Source organism: Schistocerca serialis, chromosome 4 (genome assembly GCF_023864345.2).
Source record: "Schistocerca serialis cubense isolate TAMUIC-IGC-003099 chromosome 4, iqSchSeri2.2, whole genome shotgun sequence".
NCBI lineage: Eukaryota > Metazoa > Arthropoda > Insecta > Orthoptera > Acrididae > Schistocerca > Schistocerca serialis.
Window position 1 is genome coordinate 837262192 of NC_064641.1, and position 17710 is coordinate 837279901.

A 17710-nucleotide genomic window follows, 5' to 3' on the forward strand; every position below is an offset into this window, starting at 1 on the left:
CCTAGTCCATTCACGTACCCATCCATGGTCTACACCTAGGACATAGATTCTTCTGGACCTTTCGCATGACCGTCAAGACTCTGTTAACCCTGCAGCTCTCCGCTATCATTTCCTCTTGATTCTCAACATGGTGGGGGGGACTTCCACACCATACTGAATTCCAACATCACCGATGGAGGGTGACATGAACTTGTAAGACATTTTCAGCCAGGTGTCCATGTCTGGATACTTTTGATCGCATAGTGTATGTCTGGCCTCTTAACACATACCCCTCCATTGTGGTTGCACCTACGGTACAGCTATCTGTATTACTGAGGCACACAAGCGTCCCCACTGTCGGCAAGGTCCATGGTTCATTGTGGGGGGGATTAGACAACTTGTACACATATAATCATGTAAATGCTACTCTCACACAAGACTACAGTCTCTGCCTGTTGAGGCCAGAAAATCTGGTTTGGCCTGTGGTCGTGTGTGTGTGTGTGTGTGTGTGTGTGTGTGTGTGTGTGTGTGTTGTCGTCTGAGTCCAAAGAAGACCTTTTTTGGCTGAAAGCGTACTTGTGTGACAGTGTTTTTGTTATGCCTATCTGCAACTCAGCATCTGTGCTATATGGTGAGTCGTAATCTATTCTTTTCACAATATTGTGATTATTCTGCCCTAGATTTTCCATTGTTAGACAATACATATTTAATATTTTAGGTCCTGAGATATAACACACAAATATGTGCTGAATAATCTCATTGTGTATACCATATTTTAAACTATTGTAACTGTTGAAAAGTTTATTGCATAATTGAAAAGTTTAAATTACAGTGTCTAAATTTTTCACTGATTTTAAAGAGGTTTGCAGTATTTTGCTTTTGAATTGATGTATAGTTTCATAAAACAAAATTTTTTTGTATGGTTATTTTTTTAATGAAAAAATGGTATGGGTTGCAGAAAGTTTTCAGAAGCCAGTGTGATACTTTTAAACAAGTGTAGTTAGGAGTGAAGAATATAGATATCATAGTTGGGAATCTTTTATAATACATTTTTCTGCATTGTATAACATATTTTTGAAGCACTGTAATTTAGATACTGTGACTTTGCACTTCTCACACTGATAGCTTGTATCTTTGTTCCACACTTTTAGTGTCTGGTATTTGTATCTCTGAGAGCACACTAATACTGTTTTTGTTTCCTACCAGCTTCTGCCTATTTGTCCAAGAAAATAATTTCCAGTCAATAATATGAAAAGTCCTCTCCACAGATGATTGCCGTAAACTGAATTCTTGTTAGGTACTTTCCAGTCCCTTTGTTGTAAAGCATGTGGGACTTTACCAAGAGCATTAGAATGAAGCGGATAGCTAATTTTCTCCACCGCTTCAGTTTTCTGACCAAACATATTGTAGGATAGCTTCCGGTCTGACAAATCAACATTCAGCTTGATTTTGTTGTAGTTCACACACAGGTGGCTTTGACTTCTCCTTGCCCCTCTACGAGTAAAGCTGACCATCTCAGTGGTGTCTCATGTTAATCACATGGTACATTTTGTTCATCCTTCCAACAAAGGGCTAGGATCTTCCCTTTATACTTAAGAATTTACTCACTCCACCAGAGGTTTGGATCATTTATTGCACAGTAAAAGTCCAACTGGCTTTTCCTTCCATTCTCACTAAAGCAGTTTTACAACCTTAGAGTTCCAAAACAAGGGTCGGATTGGTGCGAAATGTATCTGTGTACAGTGTGTAGCCCTTTTCAGGTAAATATCTCAACAATGTCTTTCCCATATTGACTGTGTCAGACCTCTTGCTTGCATAGGCAGAGGAATTCCAGTTTTACTCTTGCAGAAAGACAATCTTATACCATCTCAAATAGAGCAGTGCTTAGTAAAGCACTGTTGTGTTCAAATTAACACTCAGGTTGATGACATTGTTGCATGGTTAGTGAAAGCAATTTCAACTCAGTCTTTATCTGAACATATCAAAATTTTGTCTTGAACATAGTGTACGTCATCCTCAATGTCAGTATCCTCAAAACCACAAGAATTTGTTTCATGTCTGGGACATAAAATGTTAATGTTTCTTGTCTGAGACTTGTTCAGCCCGACTGATAATTGGCATATTTTCTTGTATCAGTCAGTCATGGAACACTTAAAAATGTTTGAAAAATTGCTGTGGCACAGTAAATGATAACCAAATAACTGTTACTAAAGGGAAAATAAGGGAATAATAAAAATTCACAATGGTTTGAAATAGTAATCAGTCTTTAATAATAATAGCAGGACACTGTTGAACTACCACCAGTAGGGTCATGGCTGTTAAAACAATTCTGTTCAAAGCAAATATGCACATTAACCTTTCTTTAAGGGCCTCATTGGGCATACTAGCAATAAAACAGTAGTAACACATGAACTGAAATCATGTATTATGTTTTCTGGAGGTCTTGGAAAGTTCCCCGTTTAGTCATCACAAGGGCATAGAGGTGTATGTAGAATAAATGTTTACTGAATTAAAAAGCAATTAGTTTCACTGCGTGGTTTGGGGGCACTCCATGACAAGATACTGATTAAGAAACAGATAATATTGCTTGCTATGTATCATAGGTTAATGGCACATTGGATCACTGCTGATTGATAACTTGACTAACTACTGGTTATATTTGTAGTAACTGTCTTTGCTCCCAGTTTTGCATAGTTGGTACCATTTTCATACATGATCTTCTTTTCTTTCATACATTTTGTCCCACTCTTAATTTCTTAGAAGTCAGATAATCATTCATTCCCCCTCACTCTTCCTGCAATTACAGTTTACCCTCAACACACAGTTTTATCTGCTGTATGCTTCTTTTGTGCCTCTTCATCACTTTTGCTCCATTTGTCGCTTTTGTGATAAGTCTCATTTTATGCACTGAAGTATTTTATGTTATTTTTTAGCTTTATACTTACTTTTAGTTATGACTATGATTCATATCAAATGAAATGTTTGATGTATTTTTTAATATGATTATATGTTTGTTTCAGTAGTGTGTATGGGGCGCGGGGAGGGGGGGGGGGGGGGGGGGGAGAGAGACACAGTTATATAACTTGGGAGAACTGTGACATTGAATCTAGATTGTATTTTCTTGTGTGGAAGCATTGTAAATGGAATTGGAAAACATTCTTGCAAATTTATCAGCTAAAAGTGTCCAAAAAGTTGAGCTTTTTATTGTTTTGCATGAACAAGCCTATTTATTTTGCTTTGTGTGTTATGGCAGTTGCTTTTAATTATTGTGGACTTCTTTTGTGTAACAGTAACAAAAACATCAAATAAAATTATTATGATCTCTTTTGCTCATTTTGTTATTTTTGTATGTAAACATATGTTTATTTCAGTTTTTATTAATTTCAGCAGTGTCATCGCTGGCCATAAAAATTTGATTTTGACAAAGTGAGCAGCCCACAGGTTTCTTTTATAGCAATTTTTTTATTCTATCCCACATGTAATGTTTGAACACTAACATTGTTTACTCAGATAACTTTCACTGATATTACACTTCAAGGATGCTATTATTGTGTACATATTTATTGCATTCTCTTAATGTATATGAATTGAATACCTTAATTTTAGTTGCAGTTAGTAGTTTTGAAGTAGTAGTTTCATTTGTTTTTCATTTAAATGAGTGTCCATCTCGTTATTTATTTATTTATTTATTATAGAGGGTTGGAACTTTAATAGTGGCAACTATTTATTTACAGATGTTTCAAAGTTTCACTGACCTTCAAAGTAGTCACCAGCATTGTGTGTAAACCATTGCCAGTGATGTGGAAGTCGTAGGATACTCTTAGCAGTGCCAGCTGTGTTGACAGTTCGAGCAGCGGGGTCTGTTGGCCGACGATTTTGTAGCAGTTCTGAAGTGAATGCTGTGAAGTGTTTACTTCAGTTTAGAAATAGAGCTGAACCATGAGGGCTTAAGTCAGATTTGATATAGCACTTAAGAGCCCCATCAGTCAAACAAATCAGTAACAGCTTGCACTGTACATGGTTGAGCATTGTCCCGCAAAATGATGGTCAGGTCCTGCAGAAAGTGTCATCACTTCTGTCTCTGTGCTGTTCATTTTTGGAACACAACCTACGACCAGCTTAGGGACAGAAGTGATGACACTTTTTGCAGGACCTGACCATCATTTTGCAGGCCAATGCCCAAGGACTTACAGTGAAAGCTGTTACTGATTTGTTTGACTGATGGGGCTGATAAGTACTATACCACCTACTGCACTCTCCTGACTTAAGCCCTTGTGAGTTCAACTCGATTTCTGAACTGAAGGAAACAAAATTTTTCAGGCAATAGACCGCGCAACAAAATTCGTCAGGCAATAGACCGCGTTGTTGGAACTTTGAACACGACAGGCACTGCTAAGAGTACCCTATGACATCCACACAGCTAGCAACAGGTTACACACAATGCTGGTGACTACTTTGAAGGTCAGTAAAACTTTGAAACATGTATCTATTTTGCATGAGCTGTAAATAAATAGTTGCCACTGTTAAAGTTCCAACCCTCATATAACAGATGAGTGGGACAGGTAATCAGATAACATTTTACACACAAGCAGCCATCACATAGTTTATATAACAATTAACTGTTAAAGAAGTGTGTAGCAATAGCATGCAAGTTGTAAATATGTGTAACATATGCTTGTCTACTGTAAACTGTCTATTATTTGTGTATACTTACATATTATGCACGAATGAGTTTCTTTGGATTTGAATGTATGTCTAATATTGTATGTTAGTGCAGTAAAACTTGTACAATCCCCTTCAAGTAGTATAAAACTGCCGCACATGAAATTTATTTCAGCATTTCTCCTGTTCTCCTTTTAAATGGGAACTGAGAGTAGCAGACTGTCTGCACTTCTTTTTAATAAGAGTTTTGCCTAAAATACATACCTTTTCCAGAATCACAGGATGGCAGAAGTGTTGAATGATGCAAATTACTTATTTTCACTAATTCAGTTTTTAGTTACTCTTGTGCGTTAGCTAGGATGATGAAATTAGAATTGAGACTCGTACAGGTATGGCCTGGTGCGTTTGAATTTTGAATGGAAACATGTGTAGGCTCTTTCTCAGATGCAATTCTACGGACGGATGACATTGGATTTCACTGAATAAATCCAGAAACTGTGGCGATATTTTCAGGCATAACTGCGGTTTGCTTGCGGCCAACATGCCCCACTAGATCGTCGGTTACGCTGCCTTTTCGTTGAAATTTTGTGAAGAGCGTGTGAATGGTTTTCGCATCAGGTCCTTTTGGAACATTAAATCATGCTTGAAAACTTCGCCTTGTTGCCATAGGACTCTCTTCTAACCTGTGGTACTCTAGCACCAGAAAAATGCATTGTTCAATGGAGTACATGGTTTTAATCTCTTCCTTTGGTATGCTAACCTCCTTTCACGTTTCAATAGTGGAACTGATTGCTCTGGGCTTCGGATCACTATTTATACTAGGCATTACGTATGGCGATTACAGCGCCATCTGTTAGCAGCTTTTGTAACTATTATTTCAAACTGCTGTATAAACTTCTTACAGCTTTCACAATAAATATACCATTTACTGCATTCCTCTATCGATCTTTGTTTTCGAGATATTTAATTTTGAAATCAGGGAACCCTTTTCTGGACACCCTGTAGAGTGTTTTCATCTGGCAGTGTTGAACATTGCCATATAAATCTACCCACTTGCGCTTAAGTTTCAGTACAGCACAAATTAATTCCATTCTTTCCTGAAAACTGTGTTTCATTTGCTCCCCTGTCAAGACAGGCCATTGTGATAACATGAACATAAATCGTTCTGGGAGTTAACAAGGAGCATTTGCAGTCCACATACTAATAGGTCCATATAATGTACTCAGCATTCATGAAATGTAGTTTATTGTCATACTTCCTTTCATAGAGAACAGCACTCTAAAAACCCAATCTTCATCAAGAAGAGTCTTTAACCTTGTAACCCAACTTGCTACTCCTAGTGCTGTAAGAATGCCCCATCTGGCTTCTATAATGTGATCATTTTAAATGTTGAGTTATGAGTAGTCATTAATGTCTTGCATCACTTCGATTACCACAGTCTCATTTGTTGCTGATGATGCACACTCGTCATCTTCCAGATTTATTTCTCCACATGTTGTAGTTACCTTAAATCTTTCAACTGTACTTCTAAAGGGAAAATTCTCGCTGTCCAGTTTTCATTTCTTCAACAAGCTAACACCCTTCCTCTTGGAATGGAGGATTCTTCCCTTTCAAATAGAGAGGATACTTCTGATAGACATTTAAATTGAAGTTTTGTTTCTTTCATTCATTGGAGGAAGTCAATTTAGAAACTGCAGATAATGTGTGTTCTTTTTTCTCCATTTTCTTAAACTGAGAATTTTTTCTTAGTGTCATTGTTCATGTTATATTTTTAGCCTCTTGTCTCCTTCAAAACATGCTCTTCCCAGTGCTCTCCACTTTGGCATGGTGTTTAGCAAGCTTCTTTTTGAATGTCGTTCAGTTCCTGTGGCAGATTCTCATACCTAATCCTACTTATATAAAATAGAATCCTTTCGAAATGAATTAAAATTTTGGAAACAAGAAATGTCACACGGAGCACAACTCTAGTGAAAATGTTTTCCAGCATAAAATGTAACTATGTTAAATTTCTCTAGGGCTAACTGTTTCCACATTGCAGGGAATGGAAAAATCACAGATTATTAAAAATATTGTTCTAACTGTATGAAAATAATGTTTACAGTTTAATGAAGTGGGTTAAGAACAAATGTTAAATGTGTGTGCCAAATGTAAGAGTCGTATTAAGGGATCATTTGCCTTCTGTCAGTGTAACGGGGTGGAATAGGAGGCTGATGGAGGGTGGAAGCCTGAGGGAAGGTAGGCCACAAGATTGTGATCAAGCTTCCCCTCCTTCATAGATCTGCAAACTGAAGAGGGAGCAGATGATTCCCGACTCTATCCTGTCCATTAAGACACTAGAAGGAATTACAGGGTGTTCCACAAAGTTATACTGCCCTCCACAGTGTACCTTATGAATCACTGGTGACGAAGTGTACAGACATGCCCAGGGATTTTTATTTTCCACAGAGTTCATTAACACTGCATGGAATACAGTTAAGAGTTACTAATAATACTGATGAAAGAAATGCATATGGATAGAATCTGTGTAAATCTCAGCACACTTTTCTACATTGCAAGAGGTGAATTTGGTTTTTAGTCATCCTGTACAGCAGCTGTAGAGTTGTTCTGGGAAAGGCAACTTCCCCCATCACAAATGATGCTCCCTTTTCAGACAGCAGACAAACTCTGCTTCCCCAGCATTTCCTGTCCAGTTGTCTTATGTGAGTAGACAAAATAACTTCACTGAGCTCATATTTATGTAGTAGAGTTACTTTCAGTTTATTAAATGAGTTCTTACTTACAGCTGTTAAATGAGCTTTTATGTAAAAATATTGAACATCTGGAATCATGTTATGTGCTGTGGGGGTTGGTATAATTTTGTGAACACTTTGTGGTTTCTTCTCACGACATAGTGGGGTGGATAGAGTGGGGAACCACCAGCTCGACTTTGTTTGGAGACCTATGGAGGAGGGAAGTGCCTGACCACAGTTTGGAGGTCTACCTTCCCTCACACTCCTACCCTTCGCCCATCCCACTCCCCGCCCTATTGTACCCCCAGAATACAATTAACCCCCTTGATGTGGCTCTATGTCACTTACATGTGGTACACACATTTAATATTTGTTCTTAACCAACTTCATTTAACAGTAAACATTATACTATTAAAACATTATTTTTAACAATCTGCAACTTTTCCATCCTCTGCAATGCAGAAACTATTAGTGCTAGAGGAGAAAATGAGTAAGGCCTTTATGTAGGAAATGTAATGTAGTTAAGTTTTGTACTGGGAACATTTTCACTAGAAGTCGCAGTTTTCAAATTGTTAAAGAAAAACATAAAGTTACTTTTGTACACCCGGCGACTCCAACGCTCGCACAGTATTGGTCTAGATTTTTAGTTTGTTGTTGTGGGCAGTTCCTCTTACCATTGTACAAAAATTTGTGACCAAATGTTTGTTTCCCACATTTGATCTTATATGGAATGAGATAGCAGATTTTGAGTCTGAAGGTCATTTGGAAGGCAATGTTCAGTGGTGCCAAGACCATAGGCATAAGGCATGTTGGTGCATAAGGAGGTGGCATCGACAGTGATGAGTAGAGATCCAGGAGGTAAAAGTGCAGGGATGGTAGAGACTCATTGAAGGAAGTGGTGTTCGTGAAAAAGATCAGAAATTCTTTCAGTAAGAACAAAATAGCCAGCTACAATGAGGTGTCCAGGCTTGTTGGATTTATGGATTTTCGGGGAACATGTAGAAGATGGGCAAGTGGGGTGTCATTGGGATAGGGAGGGAAATTGACTCGGGCAGGAGGTTCTGGGGTGGACCTATCAGAACCAGTATGGCCCCATCTTATATTAGCCTTGTCGTGGGCTACGTGGAAAAGGCATTCCTCAAGACCCAGAAGCTGGATCCCCTTTTTTTCAGTTCAAATTCATTTAGTCTTTTCCGAATCCTAAGCTGTCTTGCTTGATATTGGCTTCCATGTCTCTGAACCTCAGAGTACACAAAACTAACCAGCTAGCAACAGTACATGCACTTTCTTTGAGAGCTGCCACCCATTCCACATCAAACACTCCGTACCTTACAGTCTGGGCATTCATAGCAAATGTATCTGCCACTACCAAATCCCTCAACACCTATGCCTACCACTTGTCCCACAATTTTTCACTTTTGCAACTACCCTACAGGCCTCATTCACAAAGCATTCTTCTCTCGTCCTCTGAATAATATAGTTCTCACTTGTCACTCAGGCTGCAAATGCTTCAGCACATTCTCCTGCCAAAGCTATGGCTCTCTCAGTTCAAGCCTGGGAATGAGATCCCCTCTCCCTGGTATCCTCCCCACTCAAACCACTGTCATCCTCCTAACCTCGGTAACATCCTAGTCAGACTGCACGACATTCCAAAACCATTATCCCTAACTCATAGTTCCTATCCCTGCAATCATTCCCACTGTGAAACTGTCCCATACAGCTTCCTATTGCCATTTATCCCACCCTCATAACCACAAAAGCCTACAAGATAGAAGGTGAAGTAACTTTTAAAATCACATGTTGTTTATTTATGGTGTCCATTGCACAGAATTTTATAAAGGAGTGAGTAAAACAACTGGACTGACTGAGGGTATGAATGGGCATAGAGGTAGTGTCCACCTCGGAGACACGCTGTACCTAGTTGCTGAATGTACTCAATAGCACGACCCAAGGGACCCGAGTGCCAGATACAGCATAAAGGCTGTTTGGATACTCACACTAATACTAGGTTTCCTGAACTCCAGAGAAGGAAATTTGGTATTGAATACACCTTTGCATCAAGGTATCATCCTCTATTTAACCTCCATTAACATATCCTCAACCCTTTCTCTCTCTTCATGTCTAGTTCTCAATTGCATTATTAATTTCTCTTCTTCTTCACATGTTCTTTTATTCTCATTATCCCTAGGCTAAAACTGGCACAGTACTTACCAACATACTATCGTAAATCTCCTACTTTCTCTGATGCAACCCCTCCCCCCTTTTTGCATCATTGTCTTATCTCTCTCCTTACTACAGATGAGTCTTTCTCATCCCGTGTGACAAATAAATAACCAAACTGATGGTGCTACTGGCAAACAGTGAGTGTGTCGTGGCAGGTTTAAACATGTTTGTGTCAGTTGTTGCTTCTTCCTTCCTGAGCTTGACTGGCACTGTTATGTCTCTCAGTCTCAATGTCAGTTGAAGCCCTTGTGCTAATATCATGAAAGAAAATACAAAGTGTTCATCTGAAGGAATGATTTAACCCCAAGTCTCTTTTGAAACTAGGGAAAACTCCAACAGAAGCTCATGCCATGCTAAAGGAAGTGTATGCAAGTAAATGTTTATCATGAACACAAGTTTTTGAGGGGTTCAAAAAGTTCAAGGAGTGATATAAAATGACCAAACACAATCTGTGCCCTAGACAACACTCAACATAAAAACAAACAAAACCATTGAGAAAATTTGTAAACTGACCAATGAAAATTGTCTTAAGGCCAGGCATCAATCAACATTATTACGCCGAGGTTCCAATGCTGATTTTGAACAAGTGAGGAGACAATCATATTTGTGGAACAAGAAGTCCTGGATGCTTCACAAAGACAATGCACCAGACCATTACACCTTGTGTGCAAAGGAATTCTTTGCTGATAAGGCACCCCATGTTGGACCATCCAACATATTTGCCTGATCTGGTCCTCTGCGACTCTTTTTTTTTTTTTCCAAAGGTCAAATCAGCACTTAGGGTACAAGGTCTGGCAGTGTGGAAGATATGAAATCAAAAGAAATGGAGGTTCTTAAGGCTGAGAAAGGGACTTCCAGCACTGTTCTGAGAAATGTAAAATTCATACAGAGCATTGTAGGGATTGACAAGCAGAGTATATATTGAATGTGATTAATTTTGTGAAAATTGTGTTTGTACCACCATACCAACTATTTAATTGTCATACCTCATATGTATTGTTGTGTGTATTTACTGGCACTTCCGGCATTTCTTCTGAAGGAAAGTGCTTGCCATCAATAAGAAATTGTTGTTTCCCATAGTTTTATAGTTTCTCTCAACTGTGGTCCCTTGATATATTTCTCCTCCTACCTGTCGTAACTTCTGTTTTTCAGATTTTCATTCTCTTTCTCTTTTTTGTGATAATCTTTCCACTCATTACAACACATCGTATTTTTGTATTAATTGAGGGGACGCCTTATGATCATTAACACTACTATTGATAAAGAAATTTTGTTATTTTTTTTGTGTTCATGTTTTCAGTATTGGATGCTTGTATATTCAGCAGATATAGAGCACAGCATGTTGGCTTTCACCACCATGTTAGTACTCTCCCTGGCTACACAGTACCTGTATGCCCTCTGAATCATATTTACATTCTGTGGTCTCCTGAACTATTAGCTTTGCTGTGTCCCAGACATAATTCCTGTGACAAGTTAGTGATGTGCAAGCTGGTTGTTGAATAAATTTATTATAATTAGTTTCATTAATATTGTGAAAGCCGTTGTGTTCGAGAGGTCTAAATATCGCTTATATGTAAGTTGACCTGTTGTGTTTGTTCTAGCAAAACTATTGCATGTTAAGGATTGAAAACATTGTAAATAAAATGTCAATATAAATTAGGACATGTTGCTACTCATCACATAAAGGAGGCACATTTAAATGGCCTGTCTGTCACCCAGTGCCTCCTGTGTGGCGAGTAGCAGTCTATTCTAATTCACATTGTCGTTATTTTGTTGCATAATACATCAGCTGTACATATTAAATAGTTGCTGTACCTCATAACATTATTTGTATATAGCATGTTTTTTATGTATACAGTGTCAGTGTTCGAAAATCATCTTTAATAAAGATAACCAATCAGCTGTGTACATTTAGCAGTAGTATGTGAATGCTGTTACCCATTTGAAAGTGACATGTAACTAATTCATGTTCTGTGTGTTAAATTTACATATTGTGACTATTTAAATATTGTTTCAGCAATTACGCCATTTGTAATGGACCGACTTGAGAAACGTGGAGTTTTGCAGCGCTTTCCATGGTCTTCTGCTCCAATACAAACTTTGCTGTGTGGTTTCTTCCTCACATTTGCAACACCCATGTGCTGTGCATTGTTTTCACAGAAAGCCTCAATAGCAACAGCTTCACTTGAACCAGAACTGCAGGTGAACAATCTTGCTTGGAAACCATTTTAACTTCTAGCTATAATGCATTTCATGATAGAAAAGGTATTGGAAGATTACAAGTTATAAATAAATCTATTTCATATGCACTGGATTGGGCTTTCAGTAAGACCACAGTAATGAGGGTGACCAAGATAATGGCCTTGAAAATGTGCTATAGTCGTAACTCCTTTAAATTCTAAAAACTCAAAATGTCTTAGTTCATTATCATTAATGTAGCTTTGTGTACCAACCCATCAATAATAGTGCCTTCACCTCATTGAAACTCTCACCAAAGTTAAATTATAATATATTAGTTACAATACCATCTAGCCAGAATATATTTTGGCAACAACTGGATTTCTCGTGGAGGCCACATGTGACATTGGGATGGGAGCTATGAGTCCCTTAAAAGACAAGCAGGAGGAGAAAAAGGAGGAGGAGGAGGAGGTGGAAGAAGAAGAAGAAGAAGAAGAAGAAGAAGAAGAAGTATTGCATTTATGCTTTGTATTAATTCCTATTAGTTATTAACTGTAGCTATCTCATTGATATCACATTACCATCTGAATTACCTTCAGCACTCATAGGCAGTTAAATTATAGAACACTGGTAGTGTGTATCACCCACTTTCATCCTGCTGATGGCAAAAGGTCATCAAGGTTTGTTGGAACTTATTCCAGTGCCTCCTGCCTGGTTAAGCTCACAAGGATGTAGGTCAATTGACAAAGGGTGGAACATGAGGGGGAGGCAGTTGTCACAAAAGCGCTATACCTTCATGGAATGTTTCTAAAAACATTCAGACACAGCTTGGGAATGATGGAATGGTACATTGTACTGATTATGTTACAGGTAACTAGTATTTTGATCTCAGATACAAAGCTTTAGAGCAACTCGGATATGAGTTGAGACTGCTTTGGGCATAGTTGTTGTGAGGTTCAGCACTATTCATGTCTCTTGCCAAAATGTTAAGTCTCTTGCAGTCTAGTGTACTGCAGCTATAGTTGTTGTTAGGTCCCGCTGCAAAGTTAAAATGGAACAAGGCATTTATGAAAGAGAAGGCAAGAGCTATAACCAAAAAATAAATGGAATAGAATATGATGATTTAGAAGGAAATGTTCAAGAATGTCTTGGAGTAAGGAGTATATCAGGGATGTCAGTTGTCACCATTTTTGATCAAACTGGATTTTGAGAAAGGCATCGAGGAATGTAAAGAAGATATTGAAGAGAGAAAATTATGAAGTGCAAATACAAATATGGCATTGGTGGAAACTATAAAAAAGTTAGCAAAAATGAAAAAGATCTTGAAACAAAGTAAAACATAAAAAATAATCCACAGAAGATTATGGTATGCAGCTGCCACACATTGCAAATAGACAGCATAGTTAATAATAAACCACTTGGATAAGTAAATATTTATTTAGGTAGTAAAATCACCTCAGATGGCTAAAGTTCAGGTGACACAAAGAACAAAATTGCATTCAGTGCATCTTAGTACAAGAAAAATTTGTTTCTTACATCATCAGAAAGAGATAGGGTAAGATCTTTGTGTGGAGGGTAGTCTCATATGCCTTGGAAATGCGCGCAACATTGATGAGTGGCGACAAGCAACTGGAGGCATTTGAAGAGTGGTGCTGTAGGAGGATGGTAATAATATAGTAGACAGCAAATCTCACAAATAAAGAAATATTGAGAAGAATAGGTGCAAAAAGGATCTAAGCTACCAACTGTAGGAAGGGAGAGGGGGGAGGGAGGGAGAGAGAGAGAGAGAGAGAGAGAGATAGAGAGAACGAACTCAATAGTTTTCTTATTAATACACACAACAAAAAAGTTTTGCATCAGCCCCGGTTCCCAGAACTCCTGAAGATAGACATTGACTGCGGATATTGTATCACAGACATGGTCCCTTTGACTGTTAAGAGATGTCACTAAACCCACCCAAAGATGTGAATAACCATGCATGAGCAGCACCTATTAGACGGAGGGGGTCTGACAGCCAATCAGTTCCAGTCATTCTGCCAGGAAGGAGGTACACAGCTTATGTTGCCTGTAGTTCAACCATGCCTAGATGGTCAATACTGTGGTTCGATTGCGTCCGCATTGTTACTTTGTGCCAGGAAGGGCTCTCAGCTAGGGAAGTGTCCAGGTGTCTCTGAGATAATCAAAGCAATGTTATTCAGACATGGAGATACAGAGAGACAGGAACTGTCGATGACATGCCTTGATCAGGGCACCCAAGGGCTACTACTGCAGTGGATGACCGCTACCTACAGATTATGGCTCGGAGGAACCCTGACAGCAACGCCACCATGTTGAATAATGCTTTTCGTGCAGCCACAGGACGTTGTGTTATGACTCAAACTGTGCGCAATAAGATGCACAATGCGCAACTTTACTCCCGATGTCCACGGCGAGGTCCATCTTTGCAACCAGGATGCCATGCAGCATGGTACAGATGGGCCCCACAATACCAAATGGACTGCTCAGGACTGACATCATGTTCTCTTCATCGATGGGTATTGCATATTGCCTTCAACCAGACAATTGTGGGACACTGTCCAGCGAGTGCAGCAAGGTGGTGGTTGCCTGCTGTTTTGGGGTGGGATTATGTGGGCCCAACGTACGCTGCTGGTGGTCATGAAAAGTGATGTAACGGCTATAATATATGTGAATGCCATCCTCCGACCGATCAGCAGCATATTTGGGAGGCATTAGTCTTAATGGATGACAATTCGCACCCCCATCATGCACATCTTCCATTAGGATAATGACATCGTTTGACTAGAGTGGCCAGCATGTTCTCCAAACATGAACCCTATCGAACATGCCGGGTATAGACTGAAAAAGGCTGTTTATGGACGACTTGACCCACCAACCACTCTGAGGGATCAATGTCGAATTGCCGTTGAGGAGTGGGACAATCTGGACCAACAATGCCTTCCTGAAGCTGTGGATAGTATGCCATGACGAATACAGGCATGCGTCAGTGCAAGAGGACATGCTACGGGGTATTAGAGGTACTAGTGTGTACAGCTATCTGGACCACCACCTCTGATGGTCTCACTGTTTGTGGTACAACATGCAATGTGTGGTTCTCATGAGCAATAAAAAGAGCGGAAATGATGTTCATGTTGATCTCTATTCCAGTTCTCTGTACAGGTTCCAGAACTCTGTGAACCGAGAACTCTCAGAACCGAGGTGATGCAAAACTTTTTTTGATGTGTGTACAGTGGGAAGGAGTGGTTCAATACTCAGTTCTGCATGCTTTGCACTTGCAAAGCTTTTTCGTTGGGCTGACCTACTGGTAGAATTTATTAGCTTGCTTTCACTGAGTACTGTCCAAAGGCATAATCTTCCAGGGCAATGAAGTTAAAGCCGAAAAGGTATTTACTCCATAGACTTGTGCAATTATAATATTCTGCCTTTATCAAATATAATTTGACTTGTCCCACATTCTTAAAGACTCTCCTTCATGATGTGATTGATAGAACGTGACATGGGAGTGAATAAATGAATGATTTTTCTGCAACCATTTTGATTTAATTTTGCAGCACCTCTTAATTTCATTTGGAAGTGGATTATCTTGATTTATTACTTACTTTTTCTGAACATTTTTGCAGTTCTTTCCTTTGCTAATCATTTGAAGTATTTGTGGTGCCACACAAGGTTTCTTCGCAGTAACTTCCTTGTCTGTACATTTACCTGTCATATTTCTGTGAATGCTTTGTCTGGAGTGCCCAGTCCTCAACTGAACAGCATATTGTGGTATTCATTGTCACAGTATCCACAGCTTTATAGAACTCCTAATGCACTCATCATTCCTCAGTACTTCAGTATCCTACTTCTTCACTCATTGAGCCTTCTTGAAAATTCTCTGGAACTTCCACCTACTCTTTATCATTACTAAATTGTAATCCAGGTCAATATCTGCTCATTTGTATGCCTTACAACCAAATATTTGATTTTGGGATCACAATCTCATCATGGTATAATACACCTGTTGTTGTCCTGTCTCTGCAGGCCTTTTGCAAATATATCTCCTGTTGTGGTTATTGAACAGTGTATTTGCTATTAACTAGCTGTAATGTATAGCAGAACTGTCTCTCTCTTCTCTCATTCCTACTATTGAGCCTTGAGCCCATATTCTCCCATAACTGTCTCATCTGTTCCTATTCAATGCACACATTCTCTCTCTCTCTCTCTCTCTCTCTCTCTCTCTCTCTCTCTCTCTCTCTCTCTCTCTTCCCCCCCCCCCCCCCCCCTCTCCCCATCCCTCCCTCCACCTCCTGCTTGTGATGTCAGCACATGAGCACATGTAGTACAATTGTTGTTGATAATGATGATGGTTTGCTCTCTGTCACATATCTAGTCATGGTAACTTACTCTGATTAACCTGTCTTAATCAAACCTGGATTCCTTTCATTGGTTTGTCAGTTATTTCTCATTGTCATTTCCTCTTTTGCAATTCCCTTCCATAGGTCCTAATGGGCAACTAATCTGAAATCGGTTGCCATTGGAGAGATCATCATGACAGTTTTTAAATTACTGATTACATTTCAGGTGGGGTACGCATGTGTCTTCTTTGCAGGGGCCTCCATTGCCTTAGATGTCCTAGTGTCATTGCTGGCTAATCCATCTTTAGGAGCAGTTTCCCACACTCAGAGACAAGAAGGTACTACCAACCTGTATACACTTCTCTGCCTTATTGGTAGAATCTGGGTGACTCCTTATAGTAGAAGTTTTCAGCCACCATTGGTGGTGATTATTCACAATCTAGGTAATACTCTCTAATACCATTCTCAGAAATGCCACGCATTTTTGAAAAATACTTCCCTGCATAAACATTGTAGTTTAAAAAATAGTTTTCCTTAGAATAATGGCTACAACAAATAAATGGGCTTACTGTGCAATCGGTACACATGAGGATACTGTTGCAAATTCTGTTCCATATAGCCCAGTCTAACTTAATTTGAAGTTTAATACTTCACGTAAGTGAAATGTTAGGATGCTCCACAGAAAAATAATCTGGATTTCGTCGTCGGTTCTTTTTAAGATACACATTTCATTTTCATTTAGTCACTGATAGTCGGGTGTCATATGACTTGAAAAGAAAACAAATATATGCTACCTTATTCTTTTTTTTCTCTCTCTCTCTCTCTCTTTTACAGGAGAAAATCAAGAAGATGCCTAACCCACCATCCACAGTTTATTTCAATAAAGGTTTGTAAACAAGAAGACAAAAAATGTAGTTCACCTGGACCATGTAATTTGAATGTATAAGAAGATAGCTGAAATGTATACTAGCCATATCGAGAATAACATGGGATGTATTGTGATGCAGTTTACATAACTAATCATGTGAAAATGTCACATGGTATTCATATGTGGTATCCACTTTTGAGAAAAAAAATATGTTCTAAGGAAATAAATTTTATGTGCATGTTATCAAGAACTTTCCTTGTTCTCCTCCTGTTCCTTTATCTTATTTGTAGAATGTCATCTGTTGTGACCCACAGCAAATAATAAACACTTATCTGGATGTAGTTAGTTTATTCACACACTATACATACATACAAACAAAAAATGGTTTCTCCTATTGAAGAAAACACTACATTACATGTTAATTTATTTAACAGTAGTGGTAAGGCATAGGATTGGTAAGCAGGAGTACGTGGGCTGCTTGAGTGGAATGCTGACCCCCATTTGAGGATACAAAAGTTTTTCACCACATTAATTAAAACAGAGCACTGGTAACAACACATGATCAATTAGTATTTGCAAATTGCGGTGCTCTACGCCAGTTATTCAATTGTATAAAAGCAATGAGAATAATTCAAAAAAATTTTAAAAGAAAAACAGCCTTATGGCCCAAACTTTAAATTAATAAAAAAATTATTTTACACAAATATAACCTGAACATA

General features: G+C 38.7%; 1 protein-coding gene across 1 annotated transcript in view; it reads left to right on the forward strand.

The window, feature by feature from the left end:
* LOC126473460 (sideroflexin-1) overlaps positions 1–17241 on the forward strand; it is a 136587-nt gene extending 119346 nt beyond the window's left edge. The window contains exons 8-9 of the mRNA XM_050100523.1: positions 11611–11795; positions 16958–17241. Of these exons, the coding sequence (XP_049956480.1) occupies positions 11611–11795; positions 16958–17017 (245 nt within the window). The 3' untranslated portion in view covers positions 17018–17241. The remainder of the gene's footprint in view (positions 1–11610; positions 11796–16957) is intronic.
* The last annotated feature ends 469 nt before the right edge of the window (positions 17242–17710 follow it).